Source organism: Macaca mulatta, chromosome 13 (assembly GCF_049350105.2).
Source record: "Macaca mulatta isolate MMU2019108-1 chromosome 13, T2T-MMU8v2.0, whole genome shotgun sequence".
NCBI lineage: Eukaryota > Metazoa > Chordata > Mammalia > Primates > Cercopithecidae > Macaca > Macaca mulatta.
Window position 1 is genome coordinate 20,130,634 of NC_133418.1, and position 27,638 is coordinate 20,158,271.

The 27,638-nt window shown below is 39.9% G+C and overlaps 1 protein-coding gene across 5 annotated transcripts in view; it reads right to left on the reverse strand.

Annotated features, from left to right (window-relative positions):
- Window positions 1-3,776: 3,776 nt before the first annotated feature.
- Window positions 3,777-27,638, reverse strand: part of SEPTIN10 (septin 10) — a 70,265-nt gene continuing 46,403 nt past the window's right edge. For all 5 annotated transcript variants that reach the window (XM_015113114.3, XM_015113113.3, XM_077960248.1 and 2 more), the window contains 5 exons: window positions 26,183-26,279; window positions 24,801-24,969; window positions 13,832-13,964; window positions 6,842-7,029; window positions 3,777-5,125 (listed from right to left, as the gene is read on the reverse strand). In XM_015113114.3, the coding sequence (XP_014968600.1) occupies window positions 5,110-5,125; window positions 6,842-7,029; window positions 13,832-13,964; window positions 24,801-24,969; window positions 26,183-26,279 (603 nt within the window). In that variant the 3' untranslated portion in view covers window positions 3,777-5,109. The remainder of the gene's footprint in view (window positions 5,126-6,841; window positions 7,030-13,831; window positions 13,965-24,800; window positions 24,970-26,182; window positions 26,280-27,638) is intronic.

The window sequence follows — 27,638 nt, forward strand, 5'->3', positions numbered from 1 at the left end:
CTCTACTAAAAATACAAAAATCAGCTGGGTGTGGTGGCATGCACCTGTAGCCCCAACTATTCAGGAGGCTGAGGCAGGAGAATCGCTTGAATCCAGGAGGTGGAGGTTGCAGTGAACCGAGATGATGCTACTGCACTCCAGCCTGGGCGACAGAGCAGGTCTCTGTCCAAAAAAAAAAAAAAAAAAAAAAAAAAAAGATGAGTGCACAGTTCTGAGTCTTTACAAATATATGTAGCCATGTGACCACCACAATAAACACATGGGATGGAACGTTCTACCACCCCAAAAGGTTTCATGTGCACTTTGAAATCAACCTGTGAAGACTGGCAACCACAGCTTTTTGTTTTTTGAGGCGGATTCTCACTGTCACCCATGCTGGGGTGCAGTGGCACAATCTTGGCTAACTGCAACCTTGGTCTCCCAGGTTCAAGCAATTCTTCGGCCTCAGCCTCCCAGGTAGCTAAGACTACAAGTACATGCCACCATGCTGGGCTAATTTTTGTATTTTTACTAGAGACGGGGTTTCATCACGCTGGCCAGGCTGGTCTTGAATACCCGACCTCAGGTGATCGCCCACCTTGCCTCCCAAAGTGCTGGGATTACAGGCGTGAGCCACCGCGCCCAGCACAACCAGTTTTGTCCCTGTAGTTGTGCTTTGGAAAAAATGTCACATAAATGAAGTCATGCTGTACGTAGCCTTCTGTGTCTGGCTTGAGAGCGTAATATGATTGGGATTCATCTGTGGTTTTCCACGCACCAGTAGCTTGTTCCTTTTCATTGTATGGATGAACCACAACTTGTTTGTGTGTTCACCAGTTGATGGACACTTGGGCTGTTTTGGGTTTTGGCAGATTATGAAGGCTGCCACAAACTTTTAGACAGGTCCTGGTGGGACAGGTATCTTCATTCCTCTTGAGTACACATCTAGGACTGGGATTGCTGGGTTGTATGGTGCTGAGCAAAACAAGTTCCCTTAGAGACATTTTTTCACTTTTTATTATTGATTTCTACCTTAACTGTATTATGATCAAGAATATAAAGGTATTGAGGCTTGCTTTACAGTAAAACATAGTCAACTCTATGTTCCACGTGTGCCTGAAGCATTCCCCGGGTGCATTGTTTTATCTGCGCTCACAAGGCAAGGCTGTTGCATAGTTTCTTCAAGTCTCCCATATCTGCACTAATTTTCAGTCTGCTTGTCCTATCATTCACAAGCGGTATGTTTAAATCGCTAAGTGGGGATCTGTATTTTCCTATATTCCCATCAATCTTTGCTCTAAATATGCTGAAGCTATTATTTTGTACATAGGGATGTATAGCTGAGAACTGCTATTTATTTTACAAGTTTTCTCTCATCTCTGGCGATGCTTTTGGCCTTAAAGTTATCTTAATATATTGAAAATATGGCCAGGCACAATGGCTCATGCCTGTATTTCTAACACTTTGGGAGGCTGAGGTGGGAGGATCACTTGCGGCCAGGAGTTTGAGACCAGCCTGGGTGAGACTCTGTCTCTACCAAAAAAGGAAAAAAAAAAAAAAAAAAAAAATTAGTCAAGCATGGTGATGTGCCTAAGGCAGGAGGACTGTTGGAGACCAGGAGTTTGAGGCTGCAGTGAGCTATGACTGTGCCACTGCACAACAGGTTGAGCAACAGAGCAAGACCCTGTCAAGAAAAAAAAAAAAAGCTACACATTAGCTTTTGGTTAAAATTTGCATGATGTACCTTTTCCCATCTTCTTTTAACCTTTCTGTTGTCTATAAAGACAAAGTTCTAGACTGTTCTCTTGTAAACTACATATAGCTGCTTTTTTAGGAAACTTATTTTAAAAAATTGAGCATGTAATCCAAGTACTTACTGATACATTTGGGTCTAAATCTACCATATTACTACATGTGTTCTGGTTGTCACACCTGTGCTATTTCCTGTAGTTTTTTTTTTTTCCTGTATTAGCATTTTAAAACCAGTTTTCCTCCTATTAGCCTGGAAGTTACACACATCACCATGTTTCATGGTTACCTTAGAGATGGCGAGAAGCAATTCTGATTTACCTGTGTGACTGGGACTCTTAACCACTTCCCAGTTAATGCAAGAACCTGAGATCCCTCGATTTACCCCATTCCTTTCTTGCCACTATTTTCTCATATTTTAATTCACTATGTATTTTCAAGTCCATAAAACGTTGTAATTGTTTTATACAGGCTATTCATTTGGATTTATCCATACAGCTACCATTTTCATGACTATACATTCCTTTCTACATCAGTATTGTTTAAACATACCTTACGTGAGTCTATTGTATCTCCCTAAAGGGTTGGCCTGCCCCTGGCCCAGCTGCCCCTGCCTGCCAATATCTCCTTCCCATAAACCCTGGAGAACACCTAACCTTGTGAGGCCAAGCCTTTCAATGGCTCCCACTGCCTGCTGGACAGGATTTATAAACTCTTTCCTGACCCATTCCTTACCTGCTTCTGAAACCTGGCCCTTACCAGAGTCCCGCTCCTCGCTGGTACTCTGATTCTTTCATACTCTGGACAAACTGCTCCAGTCCTTCAGGACCAGTCACTTCCTTGGACGGCTCCTCGTGATCTGTGAGGAAAGGCAGACACCCTTTTGAGAGTGCCCTGCTCCAAACCCACTTGGTTGTCCAGCCTGCTCCAGCTGCTCCATGATGCATAGATGGCCTGAATCATGTGTGTGTCCCCATTTCCTGGCCCAATAGGAACATAGGGCCTACACTGAGGTTATCCACAATATAGTGATAATAACCCCTGTAATGCTTTTTCCTTGTGTTGCTTTGAAGTTCAAATCCTAGTCTATGTGAAACAGCTTTAAAAGTTGGAGGGAGTATGTACCAGGATTAATGGCTGTTTCATAAGCTTAATGGGAAAAATTTTTAACAAAACATGAGTAGCTTTATTTTATTCCCAGGAGATTAATTTAAGCATCAGTGGATAATTCATTTTCTAATCATGTGCCTGATAATAAATTAGCTTTGTAATAAGAAGTCATTGTTAAAAATTTTTTTCTTTGTTGTTGAACTCTTTTAAAATAAAATCTTACATGAGACCCAAATATATGAAATAAATTTAAAATTCACATTGTGGTTGAAGCAGGAGTGAGGCTTTCTCACAGCAGTCATCAGCAGTACAAAACCACCGCCCTGCTGTTAAGTCCAGAGAGTCTTAGGCAGGTTTATTACGTTCTTTTCAACTAGAAACTTGAATAACTGTTTACCATTCCAACAACCCATCTCACATTTCGACGTACCTTCTTCAGAGTTAAGGAGAGCTGCTTTATAAACAGTGTGGTCAGATATAGCCACGTATGTAACAAACACTCCCGCAGAGTCATTGAGTCCCTCTGTGAACAGTCTGCTCAGCTGGCACTAAGTACTGTGGCGCGCTGGCCTGGCTCTGTACTTCAGGTCACCTACCCTCCAGGACTCCCTGCCTACCAGAACCCAGGTGTCACTGATCTTGCGAAGAAACTTCTGAGCTTGTTCTGTGACACATATAATTTACTGAATTTTTTAAGACTGAGAGATATCTGTGAATTTCAAACGCAAAAATAAAATTTAAAGTGTCCAGATAAATTGTGTTATGCAAGGTTTTATTTACAACTTGGATGACTTTATGATTGCTCAGAATCTGACACAGACTAATAAGTTTTATTGTCTGAAAATACTCATAAAATACCTCATCTCCAAAATAATTCAAATGAGTAATTAAATGAATGTTTTGAAAATGACAGTTTTCAAAAAGGAAAATTAAACACATTTTAGTAAATATATGTTTTATTTGTCAAGAGTAAATGTCAGTTTTATTTAGAATACTCAAGTACAAAAAATGAAAATTTATATATCTATGACTGTTAAGAAATGTTAGAAATCATTAAAATGTTCTGAGAATACTAGTAAGGCACTGAGTGCAAATACCACCTGAAATATGAATTATGTGCATTTTCATATCTTTAATATTCAGATGTTCCTAGTTATTTTCTCAAAATGTATTTTTAATAAAATGATTCAACCTTATTATTTTTCCCCTGGAAGACAGAGTTTAAACAAGCATGTAATGAAAAGTTTTCCTAATAAAAGCTGTGATACACTCATACTCAAAGGTACTTTATCATTAGGAAAAAAGAGTTTATATATTTGGATGTTTTAACTTTTAAAGATATTTTGTTCCACCACAGTAATACATCAGCCATAATAAGGCATAATAAAGCATGAAGTCATATTAAATAATTTGACATAAAAGCTTAAGATCGTATCACCAATTGGGTAACTGTATCAAAAATTTTTAAATTCTATAAAACTATTAAGAGGTTAGAGTTTCAGCTCTATAATACATCCCAAAACATATTCCCCCAAATTTTTAGTATAAAAAAGGTTCACCTTGGAATATAAATGCAATCATATAGTCACGATATTAATGGGTTCTGTATTTTCAATGGCACTGACACTTTGCTCTTTGGTATAATGCACTGCAGTGACAATAGCTTGGTAGCAAGACAAAAGATTTGGATTCATCACAAAACAGCAACTTAAAAATTTCTAACAACAGTGAATATATATGAATATGTAGGTACAAGCTGAGTATCCCTTATCCAAAATGCTAGGGACCAGAAGTGTTTTGGATTTCAGATTCTGGAATATCTGCATATATACAATGGGACCTGACTAATTACATAATTCAGGTTTCACATCCACCTTATACATATAGCCTGAAAGTAATTTATATAACATTTTTAATAATTTTGTGCAAGAAACAAAATCCGTTTAAACTGAACCATCAGAAAGCAAAGGTGTCAGGTGGGGAATTTTCCACTTGTGGGGTCAAGTCAGTGCTCAGAAAGATTCAGATTTTGAAGCTTCTGGATTTCAGATTTTTGAATTAGAGATGCTCAACTTGTAGAATCATTCACTCTGGCTTATGTATTGACCTTGTACTTGAAAGTACTTTTCCATAAATATCAGTAACTGTGGCCGTTCACCAAATATAGAAGTGATAAAACAAATAAAAACAGCAAAATCAAAGCACACTTCTAGTTTTTTTTTAATAAAGTTTGCTTGTGATGATGACCTTCTGTGCTCTGGAACTTCTGTTTTACAAAAAATTGGAGCTGGAAAGAAAAAGAACCTTTTGATTGGTACACTTTGAAAGAAAACATTCAAGAAGTAAAAATTAGTAAATATGCACCTAGTATATTATAGGATATCTGGCTATGGGACTTTGAAAAAGCAAAGAAAAAACCAAAAACACCAAACCATATTTTCTTGAAGATAAATTCTTCTAGAGAGCTCTCAAAAAATACGGGTTTGGCCCTGATTTTGCAAACAACAGCAGGGTTCTCAAGTGGAGCAGGGAAATAATTTTTACAAGGTAAATGTAAATTATCTTTCATATAGGCGAAAAAATGGGAAATCTAATTTTAGTAACACTGGGTTAAGATGAAAGGAAAAAAGGTATTAATAAAAGAGCTATAAGCTTTAAAATTCAAAGCAGGTTGAAAAGCAGTGATAAATTTATAGTTTATCTTTTGAAATTCAATGCTTGAATAAAATACAGCTTTTATACTACTTATTCTTTAAAAAGTAATTGCATGCCTACTATGTACCAGACAACTGCTCTAGGCTCTGGGGATGGCTATATCAATGAACAAGATAATGATCCATGCCCTTGCAGAGCTTACATTAAAAGATCATACATGCGAATTCCTTCTTCTTTTCCCAAAAAAAACCCTGTAAAATATATAAGCCAATAAAACCTGCCAAAGTCCTGTGGTTTACTTCTCCATGTTTAAAAAATTGAAAGCCACCAATGGGCCAAGGTTATGTTTTACTATTTTAAAGTTGAGTTGCAATATTCTGAAAATGGGTCTGACATAGATGCAGTGAGAGCATTATACCAGATGTGTTGCTCTGTGGGGAACATGGGAGCATGCAATGCTGCTAGCACAGAGGCAGCTAGAGTAAACTGAGGCAGAGTCCACCAAATGAGCATTCTGAACAGAACAAGGCGTGATGAATTTCCTCAGCAGCCAAATAGTTAAACCAACAGGGACATCTTTAGTGGGAGAAATAAAACAAGGGACACAAAGTACAGAAGGAAATTATCAAAAAGGAAAAATAAACTTATTTTCTAAAACTTGGGTAACTGATTTTAACACATACCCCAAACCTACACGCCTTGTGATTATCATCCACATGCTACTCATGGCCGCCCCCTTGCACTGTGGCCCTCTCTACCTTTCTCTGCATCTTTACGTCCACCACTGTTTTCACAAGTTCTGACATCAACGCACAGGAGTTCGAATCCACAGCTTGGTTCCCTTATTAAAATAAAAATTCTCACAAAATCAGTATCAGTAGAATTTGTTCTAAAAAAATGAACCTAAGAATTAGTTTAATGAAATACTATCTATGTCTATAATTCCCCAACAAAGGGTACAGCTTCATTTAGACATGAAATTCAAAATAACTCATGGTAGGTCAGTAGCCATTAGCTGTGTACTAGGGTCACGACTGGGCTATGAAATAAGAGCAGCCATTTTTCCCCCAGCTAACTGATCCTTTCTACACTGTGATGTATTTTTATTTTGTTCATTCATTCATTTTGGCAAATACTGAACACATAACATGTGCCAGGTGCTGTTCTGGATGCTGGGGAAACCGCAGTGGACAAGAGGGACAAGGTCTCTCCTCTCCAAGAGCTGACATTTAGTTGGAGGAGGCAGACAAAGCATAAGGAAGCAGAAGTAAGAAGCGCAAGGAAGATCCGACAGGGCAATGTGACAAGTGCGGGCAGGGCTGCCAAGGAGGGTGGCTGGGTCTCTTACTTCTTACGGTCCTTGTCCTTCCTCAGGTTGCTGCCTGTTGCCAGAAAGGACTGGCCGTGAAATATCTCGGAGGTAGCTTTCTTTTTAGAGAAAGCAATTATTTCTTCTTCCAAAAGTCTTCTCTTTTCTTCAAGTTTCATTCTCTCTTCTTGGTGAAGTCTCTTAAGGTGCTCAAATTTGGCCTGTAGCTGGAAACAAAAGTGCAATCCCCACTACTGACACAGCACGGCAGCAGAGGCACGCTCTCCAGCTCAGCAACACAAAGGCGGACCCCATAGCACAACACAGAATAACCTACACAGTCAAAATCTTCCTGAAGTCTCAGAAGTTCACAGTTCAAGGAAAAGTTTACATATGGAATTCCCTTGGTAACTTTAATTTTAAATGAGTTCCCATGCAAAAAATGCTTAAACTAAATATAATAAAAATCACAGCTTTATGAACAAAACTGTTTTTAAAACACTGTGACCTTTTCCTAGAGTTTTTATTTTCTCAGTGTATATTTTCCCCACAAAACTTCTTAAAGTCTCTTAAGTCCATGCTCAATAAAAATAAGAGATGCAAAGTATAGAAAGAAATCACCAGAAAGGAAAAAAACAACAACACTATTTTCTAAGTAAAATATGTGCAGTAAACAGTTATTGAAAACTGTACTGGTAAACATCACTGGAAAGCAAGTGTCAACTGTCAACTATGTCAAGAATGTCAAAACTGTATTCTATTTTTCCAGTCTTTCAATGTCTTGAGATCTAGGCTTTAAAAAATCCTAAACTCAGAGAAAGTTTTACATATAAAAATATTTATCGTGTTAGAATTTACACTATCCAATAAAGATAAAGTCAAAGAATAAATGCTAAACACATCTGATGCAGCCGCAGGAGAGCAGAATGTGCAGGACAGTTGAGCTGAGGGCAACTAAGAAGCAGCAGATACAGGAAAGCTCTCTGACCTCCCTTTAGGTGCCTAAAGGCAGGATATAGATGTACAAAGACAAAAGGTATCCAGCTCCCTTCCCCAACCAGGGAGAACAAAGGTTAACCAGCAAAGACAACTTCAGACCCTTTTGGGCCTAGAGACTGGTACCAGACAGCTCTACATTAACTAGCTTTACTGGCTAGCCTTCATCTGCCAGCTATGTGCCTTCCTCCAAATTGCTGCCCCTAGAGACTCCAAGTCCTTTTCCTTTGTCTTGTCATTTTTGTAAAAATTAACTGTTCTTTGTTGAAAATGCTATAGAAGGTAGAATGCAGTCACTTCTTTGAGAACTACTCATTGACTGTATCACCCATGTATATGTGAAATACACATGCTAATAAACTTGTTTTTCTTTTGTTAATCTGAGAATAAGGGGTCATTCCAATTAAGAACCTATAGGGGTTATTCTTCCCCTATACAACTGTTAAATGAGTTTCACAAAAGTTTATAACATTACCACAAGAGATTTCTCTTAAGTGAAAAAAGCAGAAGAAAAAATTATTTAAAGAATAAAATTCAGTAGTTTTGCATCTCCTTGGGGCTGAAAATCACTTGATAAACCATATAAAGGGAGCAATGTCACCTTGGATGTCAACTTAGGGGCAGGTCTGTCTTTTACTTTATATTTTTCCACAATTTAAGGAATGCCCTATATTTCTCAAAGCTATGAAGGGTATAAAACTCTGGAAACTTACAAATAAAAAGGAAGCTTTAAAACAACTGGGATATACCAAAAGAAAAATTCTATCTAATGTTTTTACCATGATGGCTGGCACTGAGTAAGCACTCAATAAATATTACCCATTGTTAATAACAAAAAATAGGAAACTTATCTTGCTCCAACTGCCACCCCGGGTAGTTCTTTCTGTGCCCTGTGCTCTGTTATAGGTGCAAAAGAGAAACCCTTAGCACACACGTGCTGGGCTAACTGTGGAGCAGCGTCTCCCTGAGGATTACTTAGGAGCTATGTCTTTTTTATTTTTATACCCCCAGCACAGCACACAACGCTGCTCATAAAAGAATTCTAAATGATGTAGAAGAACTAGTAATGAGAAGAAATACAGATGGAAGTTATGTCAAGTTCTGCATGCAAGTTCAAAGAGACAAGGTCCAAGGAAGAATGTAGGTGGTCCTGGTTTAATTGTGGCTTACCTCAAAAAAAAAAAATCTAGGGTTTTAAGCCAGCTCCATACGAATCAGCTGTGTGCTGTGCCCTCTAACAACACAAAGACAGTGTCTAGAATCTACATTTTAAAAGATAACCGTATTTTTGGTCCTCTGATCTGGTTAGGTAAATCTAACATTAACGTTTTAGTTCTGGGTAGAAACCTAGCATTCATGCAAACAAAGCAGGACTTGGTGTCTAGAAAAAGATGACATAGCTGGGCGTGGTGGCTCATGGAGGTTTACAGGCATGAGCCACCGCACCTGGCTATGTCATCTTTTTCTAAGACACCTAGTTGTCTAGAAAGGGGGAGACCTTTGGGAGGCCAAGGCGGGTGGATTGCCTGAGCTCAAGAGGTCAAGACCAGGCTGGGCAACACGGTGAAACCCCGTTTCTACTAATACAAAAAATTAACCAGGTGTGGTGGTGTGCGCCTGTACTCCCAGCTACTCGGAAGGCTGAGATAGGAGAAATGCTTGAACCCGGGAGGCTGAGGTTGCAGTGAGCCAAGATGGCGCCATTATACTCCAGCCTGGCGCCATTATACTCCAACAGAGTGAGGCTCCATCTCAAAAAAAAAAAAAGATGACATATAACATTTGAGGAAATATTTCACTGAAAATCAGAGACTGAGGGAAGAAACCAGAGAGCTAAACTCTGGTCTAATAAAAGTGTTATGTTCCAAATACAGAACAGGTTGTCCTGTGAGCCAGCGAGCACCTGACAGGAGAAGTATTCCAAGGGAAACAAGGTTAAAACAGATAATCGAATAAGGCCCTTCTAACCTAAGATGCTTTTATTCCAGAGGATGTCTTTTCAGAGAAGCATCAGTTCCTTAGTATTTGTTTATTTAAATGGTTCCTGCTTTTAAAAAAGTTACATGCTAGGTACGTGTGTGTGTTTAAAGGGCACGCTACCCAGATGTCATTCAAATCGGTGGCACAAACAGAGAGTGACAGTTTTCTGCACACGTGTGCACCGGTGATGTGGGAGAGGAGCAGTAGTGGGGCAAAGTCTGGAAAGGAAGCAGCAAGGGCAGGTTTCTATCACGTGACTAGAGATAGCTCTCTGGTTACTCAGATGGAGGTTGCGTACCTCATATGCATACTAAATATCTTGAAAGGTCACAGAGCCCTTCATACATCATTCATGAGGTTGACTAAAAATTTCTAGGAAAACTATAAAGAGGGAAACATTAAACAAGATGGTGGGGAGGTGTGAATGTGACTATTATTCACACTGTGTGGCATTTCCAGCTCTGGCTATCAACAACTATTTCATATACATGAAGCATGCATGCATGGTTCCATTATTCACTATGACAGGCAGTTAATTCAAACACATTTTCAAATTCTCAAAAAATTAAAAACAAGGGATCTTTTGTGCTACCAACAGTCACCAATTCTCTTAAGATTAAGTCATCAATATGGTACGACAGTCTCCCCTTTTCCATGGGGGATACGTTCCAAGACTCCAGGAGGATGCCTGAAACCACAGGTAGTACCATACCCTATGTTTTTTCCTATATATAGACACCTATGGTAAAGTTAAGGCACAGTGTAAGAGACTAACAATAACAATTAATAATACAATAGAACAATTATAACAATATATGTAATAAAAGTTATGCGAATGTGGTTTCTTTCTCTCTCTCTCTCAAAATATCTTATAGTAATATTTTCAGACCGTGGTTGACCACGGGTAACTGAAACCTGAGAAAGCCAAACTGAGGATAAAGGGGGACTACTGTACAATGCTATACCTTTTGTAAACACTACTTTTAAGGATACTACACATTCTGTCACTCAAAGATCCTTTTAAAAGTACCTTTTTTCTTTGGGAGGCCAAGGTGGGCGGATCATGTGAGGTCAGGAGTTCGAGACCAGCCTGACCAACATGGAGAAACCCCGTCTCTACTAAAAATACAAAATTAGCCGGGCATGACGGCGCATGCCTATAATCCCAGCTACTCGGGAGGCTGAGGCAGGAGGATCGCCTGAACACAAGAGGCAGAGGTTGCGGTGGGCCGAGGTTGCGCCACTGCAAAAAAAAAAAGTAACTTTTTTTTTTTTGAGACAGAGTCTCACTCTGTTGCCCAGGCTGGAGAGCAGTGGCATAATCTCGGCTCACCGCAACCTCTGCCTCTTGTGTTCAGGCGATTCTCCTGCCTCAGCCTCCCGAGTAGCTGGGACTATAGGCATGCGCCGCCATGCCCGGCTAATTTTTGTATTTTTAGTAGAGATGGGGTTTCACCATATTGGCCAGCTGGTCTTGAACTCCTGATCTCAAGTGATCCACCCGCCTTGGCCTCCCAAAGTGCTAGGATTACAGGCATGAGCCACCACGCCCGGCCCCATTTTTAGAAATTAGAAATAAATACTAGGGAAAATATTTCACTCTGCTGAGCTAGCAGATGACTTCCATCTAAATTCTGTGTGGTCCCTTCTGCCCCGCCTGCCTAGAAGTTAGAGCCTTAGAGCCCAGTCTTTGTGTTCACTTAAAAATTCCCTCGACCAGGGTTCTCGGCTGCCCTCTGTGCAAACCCCTTCTTCACACCCTGTATTATAAGTCTCCTGTTCTCTTCATGTTCATGGTTGTAATGTAGCTGCATTTTTAAATTGCAAATTACTGAGCATACTTTTTGGAAATATGAGGGGCATAAATGTTAAATGAAAAAATTATCCCAAGATATAGACTGACATATCAAATTGGGTAGTAATAATAACTTAATGATGGTCATGTAACCTGAGGGATAAATATAAATGGTACTTTTTCTTAAAGTGGAGAGGGTATATAAGAAATCGATGTGTCACACACACATGTCTCATGAGTTCTTCTAGAATGTTGTCAATAAAGGAATAGGGAAGACAGAAGGTCAACGATATTTGGAGACATCATTTGTTCTGTGCATCTCCCCACTCTACTCATCTAATGTTCACACACTATTATCTAAGCATACATCATTTTACTAACCTACATATAAAAATCTAGATTTATACAAAAGATAAGGGATATTTGTTTCACAACAATATTGGCAAGGACATATTTAAGTAACAGTCCTTTATTATAGAATTAAATAATGTTCTGAGTGGTATCTTTTTATTAGTGAATTGGTAAAACTAAGAGTCATGCTATATAAGAAACTCTTGAATAAAAGAAACTAAACAAACATAATACCCATGTACAATATGTAATCTGTGATTGCATCCTGGTTCAAAAACAAAAACAGAAAAATCACCAAATAAAAAGGAACGATTTTGAAAGCCAATCTTGGGACAACTGGGGAAATCTGAATAAGGACTGAAGATTGGGTGAGATTATGGTATTCCTATTTTCCTAGGTAAGGGGAAGGACATAGGTATCCTATACTTTCACTTTTCTGGTGTTTGAACTTTTTCCAAATACAACATCAAAATTTGAATTATAAATAAATTAGTAAACTATTACTTTTACAAAACCATTTCCTGCACAGTTCACTTACGCAGCAAGTACTATAAGTGTATTTGAAATAATAAACTAGCACAACTGGATTACAGATTAACTCTTCAAGAAATCATGTATTTTCAAGAAAATAGCTTTACTCAAAACCTAAACTGCTGCTTGAGAACTAGAAGCAAACAAAACTATGGAAGTTCACTGGTGATTTTTTTTGGTGCCAGGACTACCCCAAGGTCATCTAGACCAGGGGTCCCCAGTCCCCAGGCCACGGACCAGTACTGGTCCATGGCCTGTTAGGAACCACTGCACAGTATGGGGTGAGTGGCGGGCAAACAAGCAGTATTGCCTGAACTCTGCCTCCTGTTAGATCTGTGGTGGCATTTGATTCCCACAGGAAAGCAAACCCTATTGCAAACTGCGCATGTGAGGGATGTAGGTTGTGCGCTCCGTATGAGAATCTAATGCCTGAGGATGTGAGGTGGAACAGTTTCGTCCTGAAACCATCGCCCCTGGTCCGTGGAAAAATTGTCTTTAGGAAACTGGTCCCTGGTGCCAAAAAGGTTGGGGACCACTGATCTAGACCACCTAACTACACCCTGACAGACTGAGAGACTGGGTTCAAATGGGAAGTAAAGCTACTTCACAGCCTTTACAAATCCCCATTTCAGGGCAAACAACCACCCCAGCAACACTCAAAAAAGGCTTTATTAAGCCATAGTAAAAATGTTTATGGCTCATGGTTAAGGCACTTCTCAGTAACCTAGTCCATTACGAGCCCTTGGTAAACCATTTCAAATGGAAAAATATTTGCTCGAAAGGCCAAAATTCTCTTTGGTCTCAGTTAAAGGAGTGAGATGACAAAGGGAAGGTCATCGTTTGGAAAGCATCACAGTAAGACGCATACACTGTGTTGCCACTGTGGCTGTGAGGCCCACCACCTTCAGGAGTTGGCCTGTGGCAAATGTGGCTTACCCTGCCAGGCACAAGAAAACATCCAGTGGTGTTTCTTCCTTTAGCCTTGGCACTAACAAAGACAAACCACCACTGAGACTGGTTAAATGAGGCACCTAAAAATTGTATACTGTGGATTCAAGGCATGGTGGATCTCATGAAAGAAAAATGTTTGCACCCAAGAGGGTAGCTGCTGCAGCTTCCAGTTCATTATAAGAATTTCAACGATTAGTCACTCCATAAATGCACTACTTTAAAAAAAAAAAAAAGAAGGCCAAAGTTTTCATTTAATTTCAGGCTATGATTTTAAGTCAATATTCAAATACTATGTGTTGGAAAAACTACTCTTTAAAGAACAAGTAGCCTACAAAAGCATCTCAAGCAAATTCTTGGAATAAATTCTCCAAATTAATAGGACATCTAAAAAATAAATGCAAACCACATCAAACCAGCATACTTGCCTCTCTCTCAGCTTCTTTCAATATGGCTTCTTTCTCCTTTACTCGTTGCACAAACATCTGCTTCATTTCTTCTTCCTTCCTCTGACGTTCACCATGGAACTCATGTCTTTTGGCTTCATAGGTCTCTTGAAGACTAAAAAGTTATTTGTGTTACTCTCCTGTTAAAAAGTGATATAGGCCGGGTATGGTGGCTCACGCCTGTAATCCTAATACTCTGGGAGGCCAAGGCAGGTGGATCACCTAATGTCAGGAGTTCAAGACCAGCCTGGCCAACACGGTGAAACCCTGTCTCTACAAAAATACAAAAATTTGCTGGGCATGATGGCAGGTGCCTGTAATCCCAGCTACTTGGGAGGCTGAGATGAAAGAATTGCTTGAACCCAGGAGGCAGAGACTGCAGTGAGCCGAGATCACGCCATTGCACTCCAGCCTGGGTGACAGAGCAAGACTCTGTCTCAAAAATAAAAAAAGTTATATAATTGGCCGTGCCTGGTGACTCATGCCTGTAATCCTAGCACTTTGGGAGGCTGAGGTGGGAGGATCACCTGAGGTAAGGAGTTCAAGACCAGCCTGGCCAATATCGTGAAACCCTGTCTCTATTAAAAATACAAAAAATTAGTCAGGCATGGTGGTGTGCACCTGTAGTCCCAGCTACATGGGAGGCTGAGGCAGGAGAATTGCTTGAGCCCAGGAGGTGGAGGCTGCAGTGAGCCAAGATCCTGCCACTGCATTCCAGCCTGGGCGACAGAGCGAGACTCTGTCTCCCCCCCAAAAAAAAAAAAAGTGATATAATAAACTTTAAAAAATACAAGTGCTCACCTAATGACATTAACAGGTTCTTGAAAACTATAACTTTAAGTGAAGCAACATATAATTAAACCAATTTTTACTGTAGGGTAATTGATAGAAATAAGAATTAAGTTCCTATGGCATATTTCTGGTCACAAAAACACTATCAAACTTGTAAGTAAAAACTCAAAACCTTCCTAATATTAAACATAGAAATAAATGTTAGCTATATACACATTTAAGAAAAATTAAAAACAAGTAGGACAATTAATTACCCAATTTTTGGTGCATCAGTGAGTGATGGCAGTCATCGTAGTGGAGGCGAAATCAGGGAAAAAGGGTTTGCAAAGGGAAAACTGTAAAGATCATCTCCTACCACAATGTAATTCAAAAACAAACAGGCTCACTGAGTTCTTTCACACCACATTGCTTACTGTCCTACATTTGTGTACTGTATACTTAATAAATTTTTATGTTACAATAATACGTATTCATTCATTCATTCTCCAACCTGCTTACTCCAGTTCAGGGTCATGGATGGCTGGAGCCTATCCTGGAAGCTAAATGGAAAGCAGCCCTGGACAGCACGCCATTCCATTGCAGGGCACACTCACACCACCCACACCCAACTCAGACTGGGACAATTTAGACATGCCATGAACTTAACGCTGACAGCTTTGGGATGAAGAATCCAGAGAAAACCTGTAGATACAGGGAGAATGTGCCAACTCTACACAGACAGTGGCCATCACCAGGAATCAATTTTTTTTCTTATCAATGTTATAACAAAATGACATTGAACAAAACATTGTTATTCAAGAACCTGCCATACATCCCATGTTCGGCCTCATATATGTAACAGGTACCAATATCTTTTTACACATGGTAACCCAAAACATGAAATTTCCTATAGCATGAAATATGAAGTCACCTGTGTTAGTGCTGATATGGAGTCCTAGAGTCCTGAAGTCTCTGCTTAAGCAACTCCTTTACAAGAAATACCCTCGTTTCAGCCTAAACACATCCCTCTTTCAATCTCACTATGAGTAGAACTGGAATCACTATGTGTAGAAACTTGGAAATCCTGAGTCAACTTTCACTCTTCCCTTACCCTATCTCCCTATCTTATCACCAAGGTCCATTAGTTCAGCTTCTGAAGCTAAGCCTCTTAATATAACCTTCTTTCCATTTCTACAGATTATCTGATTACAGCTGAACCTGATCTTTGTGATTTTCTGCCTTCACTACTGCAACAATCTCCTAATTCATCTCTGAGCTTCTAGTTCCTCTTTCACTTTGTTCTTGTCACTCTCTAGATTTTCCACCAAAAGCACAGATCTCATTATCTTTTCTCACCACATTAAAGTTATGTTATCTATAGAATAAGGTCCCACCTCCTTTAAATTGCACTCAAGAAACTTTGTATCTGGCCTAATTTTACCTTTCCAGATTGATTTCTCACCAAACAATTCTGACACCCTCAGGTTTCAGTCACACCAATGAACAGCCACACCAGTTCACTGTTCCTAGAATGTACCTGGCATTTCAGGCTTCAATTTGTGGCCACTGTCCACTTTCTACCCCCATGCTGCCCTGCTAATCCTCTGCCCCTCAAGGGCAAATTCACATACAACTTCCTCTGTAAAGTCTTCCCCATTCTCCCCTGTTGAAGGCTGAAAGAATGAGGGTCATGATCAACTCAGTATACCACTGGAGGCTTTATAAGTAAAGAGCAAACTGTTCTCACAAATGCAGAATGTTAGCAAACTGACAAACTGCGTCTGCCGTCCACAAGAAATGCTGAGGGCAGTCACAACCCAGGCACAAGTGTTTCTTGTGACCATCTACAGGGCACATCTGAAGCCTGTTAGCAATAATATGAACCTGTGATCAATTAGGCAGCTGACAAATCATTACCTCTTCCTCCCTGTTCTTTCTACCCAATAAATATGAAGGGCTGAAGAAGATTGGGGTGGCTGCCTTTGCCCACTAGAAGCAGGGTGCTCTCTTCTTCCCCTGGCCCCTTCCTTTAAAACAGTTTAAGTTTTCATTTCTGCATTTGTCCTCCTTCGTTCAGTCCTGTAGTGACTGCCACACTCCCCAGTTAGAATTAACTGTTCCTTCCAAGCACTGCCATGGCATTTATATCCTGCCTACCTCTCCCTTCTCATAGGTCACAAACCTTGAGAACAGAAAATGAATCCTTATTCATCTCTGACTGACTATCCAGCAGAACTCTCTAGACATTTCAGTTTCTTTATCAATGTTCATTCCATGACAAATTTCTGGGAGAGGGGAGGCAGACTGAACCAGCATAACCAGCAAAGAAAGGACTATCCTGGAACTCTACCGGTAGCTGCCCTTTCCTATGTGTAGCATTTTGGAAGTATAATAAACCTTCCTATATGTCAGAAATGCTGAGCCCTTCCATTTGGGCTTGCTATCAGAATATCCCAAAGGTTTGACAGAGAACACAAATTCACTTTCCAGCTGCATTAGTGAGAAATTTCTATTGCTTATAAAAATAAATCAATTTCAAAATATGATGAATTAAGAAATCTTATTAATCTTAAATTTTATAACTGGAGACATCAAGCTTTTAAGTATAGAATTCTGTAAGTTCAAAGAAACACAGAGTAAGAAATACTACACAACAGCTACCATGGCTGAGAGGTGAGTGTGAGGCATGCACAGGAGGGGTTCCAAGAAGAAACAGATCCTAAACACTTGCAGAAACATGCTCTTTAAAAGAAGAGATTACCAATGTGCAAAATACCCTAGACATCATATGTCTCATACCCCAAGGAGGCATTTTACTTAGTACCAGGCTTTTTGCTTGTTTGTTTTGATCTTTTTTTTAAAGAAGCCCCTATATTTATCAGCTACTTTCATCATCTTTAGAAACTTCACTACATTTCACTAGTCCAACATGACTGATAGTCTTTATAGACAAGCTTGATGTAAAAATATCTTGAATTCATAACAAACATAAGATTTTTTAAAACAATGGCTTCATTAATCTATACAAGCACTTGAGTTGTTCACAAGGAAAATACACCTACCCGGTGAAGAGAAGAGATCTAACATGTGCTGAGTATCTGCTACTGGCAGGATACTCTTCTGGACTCCTTTATGTTGACTATTTAATTCCCACAGCAACCCTGAAGAACAAGCCCTCACATTCTAAATAAGAAAACTAAAGCACAGAGAGTAATCCACCCAAAGAAACACAACTGAAAAGTAAAAGGCTGGGATCTGAAGCAGATTAGACTTGTTCCAAAGTTCCTATTCCCAACTACCACAAATCGGACTGTCCCAACGTGATGTCTCAGCGGAAGAAAGGGACGGGCGGCTTCTGCATATTTTGCATCTTATTGTGCTGCTTTCCAACTTCTGACAATGTAAATTTACAAGGCCAATTTCAAGTAAAGAAACTTGTACTATTTTTCAAAAGGTGGTAACGAAAGATCTAGAAGAGAATGGTCTATAAAGTTAGTATTCTAAAACTAATGCAATCATTGTTTCTGATAGATTTATTAAATAAAAATAAAAACATTTTTCTTGCTATACTATTCCCTTTTCTAGCATAAAAGTAGCTTGCTGTCATAATTTTTTTCTTTTCTTTTTTTTTTTTTGAGATGGGCTCTCACTCTGTCATCCAGGCTGGAGAGCAGCGGTGCAATTATAGCTTACTGTAGCCTCTACCTCCTGGGCTCAGGCAATCATCCTGCCTCTATCACGCAAGTAGCTGGGGCTGTATAAGCATGCCACCACAGCTGGTTAATTTCTGTATTCTTTGTAGAGATGGAGTTTTGTCATGTTACCTAGGCTGGTCTCAAACTCCAAAGATTAAGTGATGCACCTGTCTGGCCTCCCAAAGTGTTGGGATTATAGGTGTAAACCACTGCGTCTGGCCTGTCATGAATATTTAATGCCAACATACTACTATTGTTGCAAATCTCACTGATTTGAAGTTGAAAACCAAAGAGAAAGAAAGAAAAAATCTCAGATGCTCATGTCATCAAGAAAAGTCCTTTCTTTCAATTGGGACATGTTTGTGTTTCAAGTACAGTTCCAATAAGCCTAGTGAACTTTTTCCAAGTCTACTATGGACTACTTGAAGAACTATTTAGTTCTTGAGAGTTCCAAAGACATTAAGTTTTACTAAAATTACATCAAACACTTAAGCAACTCTAAACTACTACGCATAAATCTTCCTTTCAAAGCTATAGGTCCCACAGTACTTCAATGACAGTGATTTTGTGCTAAAAAGTTAAAGGTGATTAACTGTGGGAAAGAGATTAGTTAGGTTAATCTTTATTAAACTTGGGGATTTAAAGAGTTTTATAAAGGCATGTTTCCAATGGTTGAAATAATTAATATAAAATGTTAAGATCAGTAAATTAAACTATAAGACTATAATGCTATTTACGTGGGGCTCGTGACAAGCCTACAATTGGTGCTGGCAGATTAGGATACCCACTATGACTCAGCATACCCACTCAATAAAACGTAAGTGGAAAAACAAACGGAAGTTCTGGCAACAAAGAGGGCCAGGAAGTACAGTGACATAAAGGTTCACCCAACAGGTTCGCATCACTTGTCTTTATTGCTAGATAGATGTAATACTGGGGGACAGATTTTACATGCCAACCAAATTACAACAACTACCAAATTAAATGGGAAAAGACTCCCCAGAAAACAGATATAAATTCTCTTTTATTTTTTTTTTTTTGAGATACAGTCTCACTCTGCTGCCCAGGCTAGAGTGCAGTGGTGTGATCTCAGCTCACTGCAGCCTCCACCTCCCAGGTTCAAGCAATTCTCCTGCCTCAGCATCCCACATAGCTGGGATTACAGGTGTCCGCCACCACACCCAGCTAATTTTTGTATTTTTAGTACAGACAGGGTTTCACCATGTTGGCCAGGCTGGTCTTGAACTCCTGACCTCAGGTGATCCACCTGCCTCGGCCTCCCAAAGTACTGAGATTACAGGCATAAGCTACCGCGCCTGGCCAGATATAACTTCTTGAAACTATAAAAAATAAAAGTTTCCTAATACATCAGACTATAATGAGCTATAAAAGCCTTATCAAATCATTTAATCACATACGACAAAGCACCAGAAGAGACATTTTGCCTCAACTTTACCCAAGTGATCCAGAAATACCATAGAAAGGCCTACTCTCTCAGAAGAAAATACTGAGCCACTGCTCCCACTAGCTCTGTAGCCTGACCTAAACTTACTGAGTTTCTTCCAGCCGCTGCTCCCACCCAGTCCATAGCCTGACCTAAGCAGAAGAACCTCCCTTTCTAATTTCCCCTTCTTTGTGTGATCAGTGAGCAGATGCTTCCCAATCTGAAGAAATGCTCAGTAAATGGATGTGATGGGCAATCTATGATTCCTGACTGCCTATCATTGAGCCCTTTCCTCTTGGTACCATTATCCTCATTACCTTTTCGGGGGTTACCTGTCCCCCATGGGATACAGTCTTGTGGGACAATTAATCAGGTTCATACTCACTCCTAAACAAGAGATGGGAACATGAACTACATTGGGCCGACTGGACTTTCTTTCCCTGGATACGAATTGTGAGCAGTGAACAAAAAAGGCTGGCCATGGTTTCAGTTCATTCATTCCACTCCCAGAGCTAGAACGAAAATGGTTTCTTCGTGTTGTAGGCATTCCCTTCAAATCTGCAAGTCCAGACCTATGGAGCCTTCCAACCACTGCCGGTTTTCTTTTTTTGTTTTTTTGAGACGGAATCTTGCTGTTACCCAGGCTGGAGTGCAGTGGCATGATCTCGGCTCACTGCAAGTTCCACCTTCTGGGTTCACGCCATTCTCCTGCCTCAGCCTCCCGAGTAGCTGGGACTACATGTGCCCGCCACCATGCCGGCTAATATTTTGTATTTTTAGTAGAGATGGGGTTTCACCGTGTTAGCCAGGATGGTCTCGATCTCCCGACCTTGTGATCTGCCTGCCTCAGCCTCCCAAAGTGCTGAGATTACAGGCGTGAGCCACTGCGCCCGGCCCCAACCACTGCCTTTTAAACTGAACGCAAAGTGGTCTTCATTATTCTCCAAGAATTGTCAAGGAAGTACCTCTGTACTTGTGCAGCATAAACTTGGCCCTCAACTTTGACACAGCAGCACACTCTCTCTTTCTTGATCCCCTCTGTCAAGTTTCAAGACGTGACACTGCTGGTTTTCCTCCTCCTCCCTTCTCATGCTCTCCTATTTGCTCCTCCAGCTGACAAATACTAAAGTGACTCAAGGCTGTTTCCGAGTCAACTTTCTTTCTAGATGTACTTCTCTCTACAGGCAGTCTTATCCCTGGTCACACTCAGAATTAATCATTGAAATGCCCATGACTCTTAAGCGTATTTCTTTGGCCCAGCCCTTCTCTGACCTCCAGAAAGATACCCCAAAGTGTTTACTTGTAATTGTCACTTTGCTGTTTCAGAGGAAACTCAAAGTCAACAGGTCCAAAACTGTGACCTCCATTGTGCCTACCACTGCTGCCTCACACACACAAAAAAGCTAGTCCTCCTTCAGCCATACCTATCTAGATGATTGCAGTAACCATCCACCTAACCATGAAACCACAAATTCAGGAGACTAGGAGTCTCCTTCTAGCCTCCTGCTTTCTCAGTTTATTGTATCCAAACAACCACTAAGTTCTTCCAATTTTACCTTCTAGTCATCTCTCAAATATGTCCAGCTCTTTATTGTCATTGATCTCACTTTGGTCAAAGAAATGCTCTCCTAACTGGCCTCTCCTAAGCATCTCTGCACACCCCTTCAATACCTCCTTCACATTAGAGCAAAGAATAATTTTTAAAATGCAAATACTATTCCTAAAATAACGTTGCCTTCCCCTTAGCACAAAGATCAAAATCCTCCCCAGGGCCTCCACAGCTGCTGCCTGCCTGTTCTCTTCTCTCATCTCATGCGAGCCCAGGCCTGCCTCATCTGTCCTATTGTACTGCGGTGCACTGATCTTCTTCCAGAGTCTTACAGATGCCATTCTCTCTCCATCTTCAGCCCTTCGTCTATGTCTTGCTCTGTTTTCCCCAAGCTATTACAGCTCAAAATAGTCACTGCCTCAAGAAAGTCTTCCCGAATTTTCCAGCTTAAATTTGGGACCCCCCCCACCCACACCACCCATTTTACACTGTCTACCTCTCCTTTAGTGCTTATATCACAGCTACAATGTACTGTGCAATTAGGTGTTTAATTTTTGAACTCCCCTATGAGAACGTAAACTCCATGAGAAGTAATAGTAATCTCTAGCATTTAGCACAACCTTTTAAAAAACACTTAAGATTTTACCCAGTATTATTCACTGTTGACTCCCAAATTACTATGGCAGCCCTAACTTCTCCCTAGCTCCAGATTCATGTTTGTAATAACCTACTCAAACTCTTCAACTGAATATTTAACAAGCAGCTTAAATGTAACATTTCTAAAACCTCTGAATTACCAATTACACCCCTAAACTCTCCGATTTCCATCCTGCTCAGGTCAATAAAGATCACTACCAGTCACCCCACTTTCTAGGTCAAAATGGTGACTGAGTTATCCTTGATTCCTCTCTTTCCTTCAAATCCCATATCCAAAAATAATTTATCAGTGGGTCCTCCTCTCTTTCCATCCAAAAATAATTTATCAGTGGGTCCTCCTCTCTTTCCTTCAAATCCCATATCCAAAAATAATTTATCAGTGGGTCCTACAGACTTTAACTTCAAATTACATATCCTCAGCCAGGTGTGGTGGTTCACGTCTGTAATCCCATCAGTTCAGGAACCCAAGGCAGGCAGATCACCTGAGGCCACGAATTCAAGACCAGCCTGGCCAACATGGTGAAACCCTGTCTCTTCTAAAAACACAAAAATTAGCCGGGGGTGGTGGTGCATGCCTGTAGTCCCAGCTACTCAGGAGGCTGAGGCATGGGAATTGCTTGAACCTGGGAGGCAGAGGTTGCAGTGAGCCGAGATCACACCACTGAACTCCAGCCTAGGCAACACAGCGAGACTCCATCTCAAAAAAAATAATAATAATAAAATTAAATTTAAAAAAATTACATGTCCTAAGCATACTTCTCACCCCTCTGTCACTACCACTCTCTTTCATGCCTCCATCTTCTCATGGCAACCTCCTAACTTGGTCTCCCCACTTCTGCCTGCCTCCCCCCAACTCTCTTCTTCACATAGGGGTCCTCCTCCCACCCCACAATACAGACTCTACACAGACAGGGTCTCTTGTTTGATCCCACAGTGCACATATACCCAATGACTAGCATTTGGCTGAGCAGACAGCAGACAAACTAATTATTTGCTGAATGACTAAGAATTCTGACTGCAGATTTCTAGGCTTCATCCTTGGAAATTCTGATCCTGAATTTCTTAATCATCCACAGGTGACTGATGATAACTCCACCAGACACCCAGGCCCATCTCCTCACAGAGGACTTCAAAGCTGTCCCTGCGTGCTCTTACTCAGGACCCCTTTCACCTCAGTGCACAGAGGCCTCTGAAGTGACCCTGACACTTGGAAGAAATGAGAAGAGAGCCTCCTCTGAGAAACACTAGGGAAGCTAACTCAAGATGATTAATCTTTAGTGAAGACAGTATCATGAGAAAATTGTCAGTTTACCAGAATGGCCCACAACCAGAAGCATCCTATGCCTGAATTTGGTGAGGGTGGGTTAAGTACATACAATGCTTTTTTTTTTTCTTTGAGATGGAGTCTTGCTCTGTCGCCCAGGTTGGAGTGCAGTGGCATGATCTCAGTTCACTGTAAACTCTGCCTCCCAGGTTCAAGAGATTCTCCCACCTCAGCCTCCTGAGTAGCTGGTTTTACAGTAGTGCGCCACCACACCCAGCTAATTTGTGTAATTTTAGTAGAGACAGGGTTTCACCATGTTGGCCAGGCTGGTCTCGAACTCCTGACCTCAAGTGGTCTGCCCGCCTTGGCCTCCCAAAGTGCTAGGATTACAGGCATAAATCACCACGCCTGGCCGTAAGTATACACAATTCTTAATTCACTGTGCTACCAGAAGCGAAAACATTAATTAACTCCATAGACTGAAGAAATTTAAAATTTTAACTTCATCTAAGATTAAGTCTTCCAAAAGCTTATATGCAACAGCAGCACTGATTTGATGCACTCCTCCCTCTTTCTTTTGTGTTTACTCTGGTGCAGGTGCTAAGAACCAGGGAAATAACAAATGCAAACAATGCAATGGAAAAGGAATCCTCAGTCTCATAAGAGAGTTTACAATAGCATTTGTCCCAAGGATCTCATGCTTTCCTCCATGCAAACACTGTTCTGGAATGCTACATCAAATCGATTTGATTCCGTACACTAAGGATTTGAGTTTCATAAAGTCTGGGATACAGCACCATATGAAATTACCAAGGAAGTTTCTACAACTTTTAATGCTTTATATTACTGAGAAAGGAGGTATTCAGATTCTAAAATTCTTATAACTACGCTGTAATATGGCAAGAAACAATCTAATCTCCGACTCCCTACAAGCACTCTCATTCTTCCTCTATAATATGTTTCGCTAAGCTTCACTCATTCCAAAACTTTTACAGAAGAAAAACCAACAGAAAGTGTTTTACTTTATTTTAAATGATTCCTGAGGACTGGTATGGAGGCTCACATTTGTAATCCCAAAGCTTTGGGAGGCTGAGGTAGGAGGATCACTTGAGGCCAGGAGTTTGAGACCAGCCTGGGCAGCATAGTAAGACCCTGTCTCTACAAAAAATAAACAAATAAAAAGAAGAAAATGATTTGTGTTCCAACTTACCTTTATGAAAACAGTTAAATATATCATCTGTCTCAGATAAATACAAAAATAAATCAAATAATGAGGGTATTTTCCTTCAGTTACTCATGTCAGCATGAACTGAAACAGGGGGCCTCTGTCATACATTCTTCATCATGTTTAACTCTTTCTGAGTCAGACAAGGACTTAAAAAGCAAGACTCTTCAAAAGCAAGAAGGAGTCAAGTGATTCAAGAAGCACAATAATTAGTCATTACCAAATGATTCTATATCGTGGTTTTGGGAGATTCTAAACAACACATGCCCCATCACCCTGGATATATAAAAATATGCAATCCTCTCTAACTTCCTCTTTGGTTGGCTTCCCAAGAACCCAACCCTACCTGACCGGCTTGTTTTCTGGGCCCACATCTGTAAAGCCCATTTCCTCCAGTTTGCAGCGCCTGTAAAGCTCATAGTGCCTGGTATGGGTCTGCTCTCGCAGGTCCTCCATGTTTGTACAAATGAGCATTTCCCGCAGCTTTACAAAGTCACAGTGGTTTTCATTTTCCACTAGCCAAAAAAAAAAAAAAAAGAAAAGAGCAACACTGGATTTTAATTCCTGGCACACAATTAAGTGTTTGCTGAATGTGAAATAACAAATAGCAAAATGATCAGTTTGTTTAATTGCTACGATTATTTTATACAGGTAACTAAGGAAGAAACTCTTGCAGTGTAAACACTGTATCATAGGCAAGGTGAATTAACAGACCAGGAGATTTACTTTAAATTTAGTAGCCAATGGACCACCAGGAAATAGCAAAAAAGACACAACTTATTGTTAACCAACTGTTCTAGTTATTTCACACGAATATTTTGTTAGCAGTTTACAAACTATCCTGAAGACATTTCACATAATGTTTAAAAAGAGTATATAATATTAGTTCACTAAAACTTCAAAGTAGTAAATTCTACAAACTTAAGAATACTATCCATCCACGCTATAATTATCAAATTCATTTTATACAACACATTTATGATCCTGTGTTAGACACTATTCAAAATTAGTGAACACACATGATCCTTCTTCTATGTTTACGGTGACTAGAGGACTACAAATAAATATGTGTTATTGTGACCAACACTCTTTGGTATAATTATTACTTTTATATTTTTTATAAAATTAAAAATGTTACATTTTCTCAATATTTTTCACTAATTATAAAATTTATCAATTAAGAAAAAAAATCAGCATTTGGAAATCTATACTAGTAAGGGTAATCTATTCACCATTAATTAGCACTTATAGTGCTAATTAATGAACCATACAGTACTACTTACTTACTCATTATAATGTCAGATAAATAATCTAAATGTCAAGTGGATTTAACTTTTTAAGTTGGCTGACTGGTTTATTCTGGAAATAGCTGGCAATACTTTGATCAGTAAAAATAAATAAATTTATAAGATGGTTGACCGTCCTCATAGTTAAGTGGTAATTAGTGATGTTTTATGTCTGAACACTAGTTTCTACATTCACATTTGGATCAGAGTGCCCCACTGTTGTTTCCCACCTACTGACAGGGTACCGCGGGGAGGTAATGTGTGTGTGGCATAATGAGAAGGGGGAGGCCCTACATGGCCTCCAGACTTTGGCTAAAATAGTACACAGCCAACTCCTCTGACAACCAATCACATCCAAACTAAGCATCACCCCAAAGGCGGCATGAAAGGCAGCTTTGAGATTACTAGATACATATTTCTAGTCATCCTTTGTCTCATGTACCTTGTACAACACCCCAAGGGTACTGGCGAGCTTTGACCATCTTGTTTCCAACTTTCACCTCATCCATACTTCCCACAACAGCAAATGGCAACTGTCCCTGAAAAAGAGTATCAAACACATCTCATACCAGTGTGATAACTGACTAGATAAAAGACATTTTATGTAAGAGAGAAGAGAATAATTTATTAAATAAACCTATTAAAATCAAATGGTCAGCTATGCCTCAGATTTTAAAACCTGCCAGTGAATATGTGCTAACTGTTCTACAAGAGTCATCTTTGAGCCCCATAAAGAAAAGTATTTACATGCAAGGCATTATGCTATTGGGAATACACACAAACAAAAAAAAATCTTATTTATTTTTATTTTTATTTTTTTGAGACAGTCTTGCTCTGTCGCCCAAGCTGAAGTGCAGTGACATGATCTCAGCTCACTGCAGCCTCCACCTCCTGGGTTTCAGTGATTCTCCTTCCTCAGCCTCCCGAGTAGCTGGGATTACAGTTGCTCGCCACCACACCCAGCTAATTTTTGTATTTTTAGTAGAGACGGGGTTTCACCATGTTGGCCAGGCTTGTCTCAAACTCCTGACCTCAGGTGATCCACCTGTCTTGGGATTATAGGTGTCAGCCACCACACCTGGCCGAAAAAACAATTTTCCCCTAAAAGACAAAGATAATGTTGAGGAAATTACACATACACACACCCACAGTATACATATTGTGTATGTAACTATACAATAGTGTATTCCTATTCTGTGTGTACAGTGTGTGTGTATAGATATGATACTAATATAAAGTAGTATACAAAGTCCCAAATTAATGTCAATATAGTAAATGTCCTAGAAATTGAGAGGAGTGAGAGATCACTGGGAGCAGGAAGATACAAGCTAAGCCAGATCAAGAAGAACAAGATTTAGATGGATGAGCAAATTGGCAAGAAATGGCTTAGAAAAGGAAAAGATTCTGAACAAAACATAATAGCTAGGTTCAGGGGCAGGGAGCAGACTGGTCTGTCTGAAGTTGAGGATTAATACAGGGGAAAAGTCTAATGTAAAAAGTATTAATTACTATGTTTAATATTTTTAAATTGACATATTTAGTTTCTTAATGGTGGCTTTCTGAATATTCTAGGTGAGCACAAGAAATAAAATTAGATGTAAAGACAATTTAACATACAGGAATTAAGATCACCTCATTTACATTAGTTTTTTTATAGACTTAGTTTAGGTACATTAATATAAAAGTGGTATGAAAAATCAGAAAAGGAAAATAGAAGAAATGGAATGAACAATTATTCAAAGTCACTGGTAGGCGCTTAACAAAGGTGACATCATTCATCCCTCACAACCATCCTTAAGATGGGCAGTATTAACCTAACTTTGTAGATATGTTAAGTCTCAGGGAGGTTAGTAACTCCAATGAACATATGGCCAAGCCTGTCGGATTTCAAAACCCAT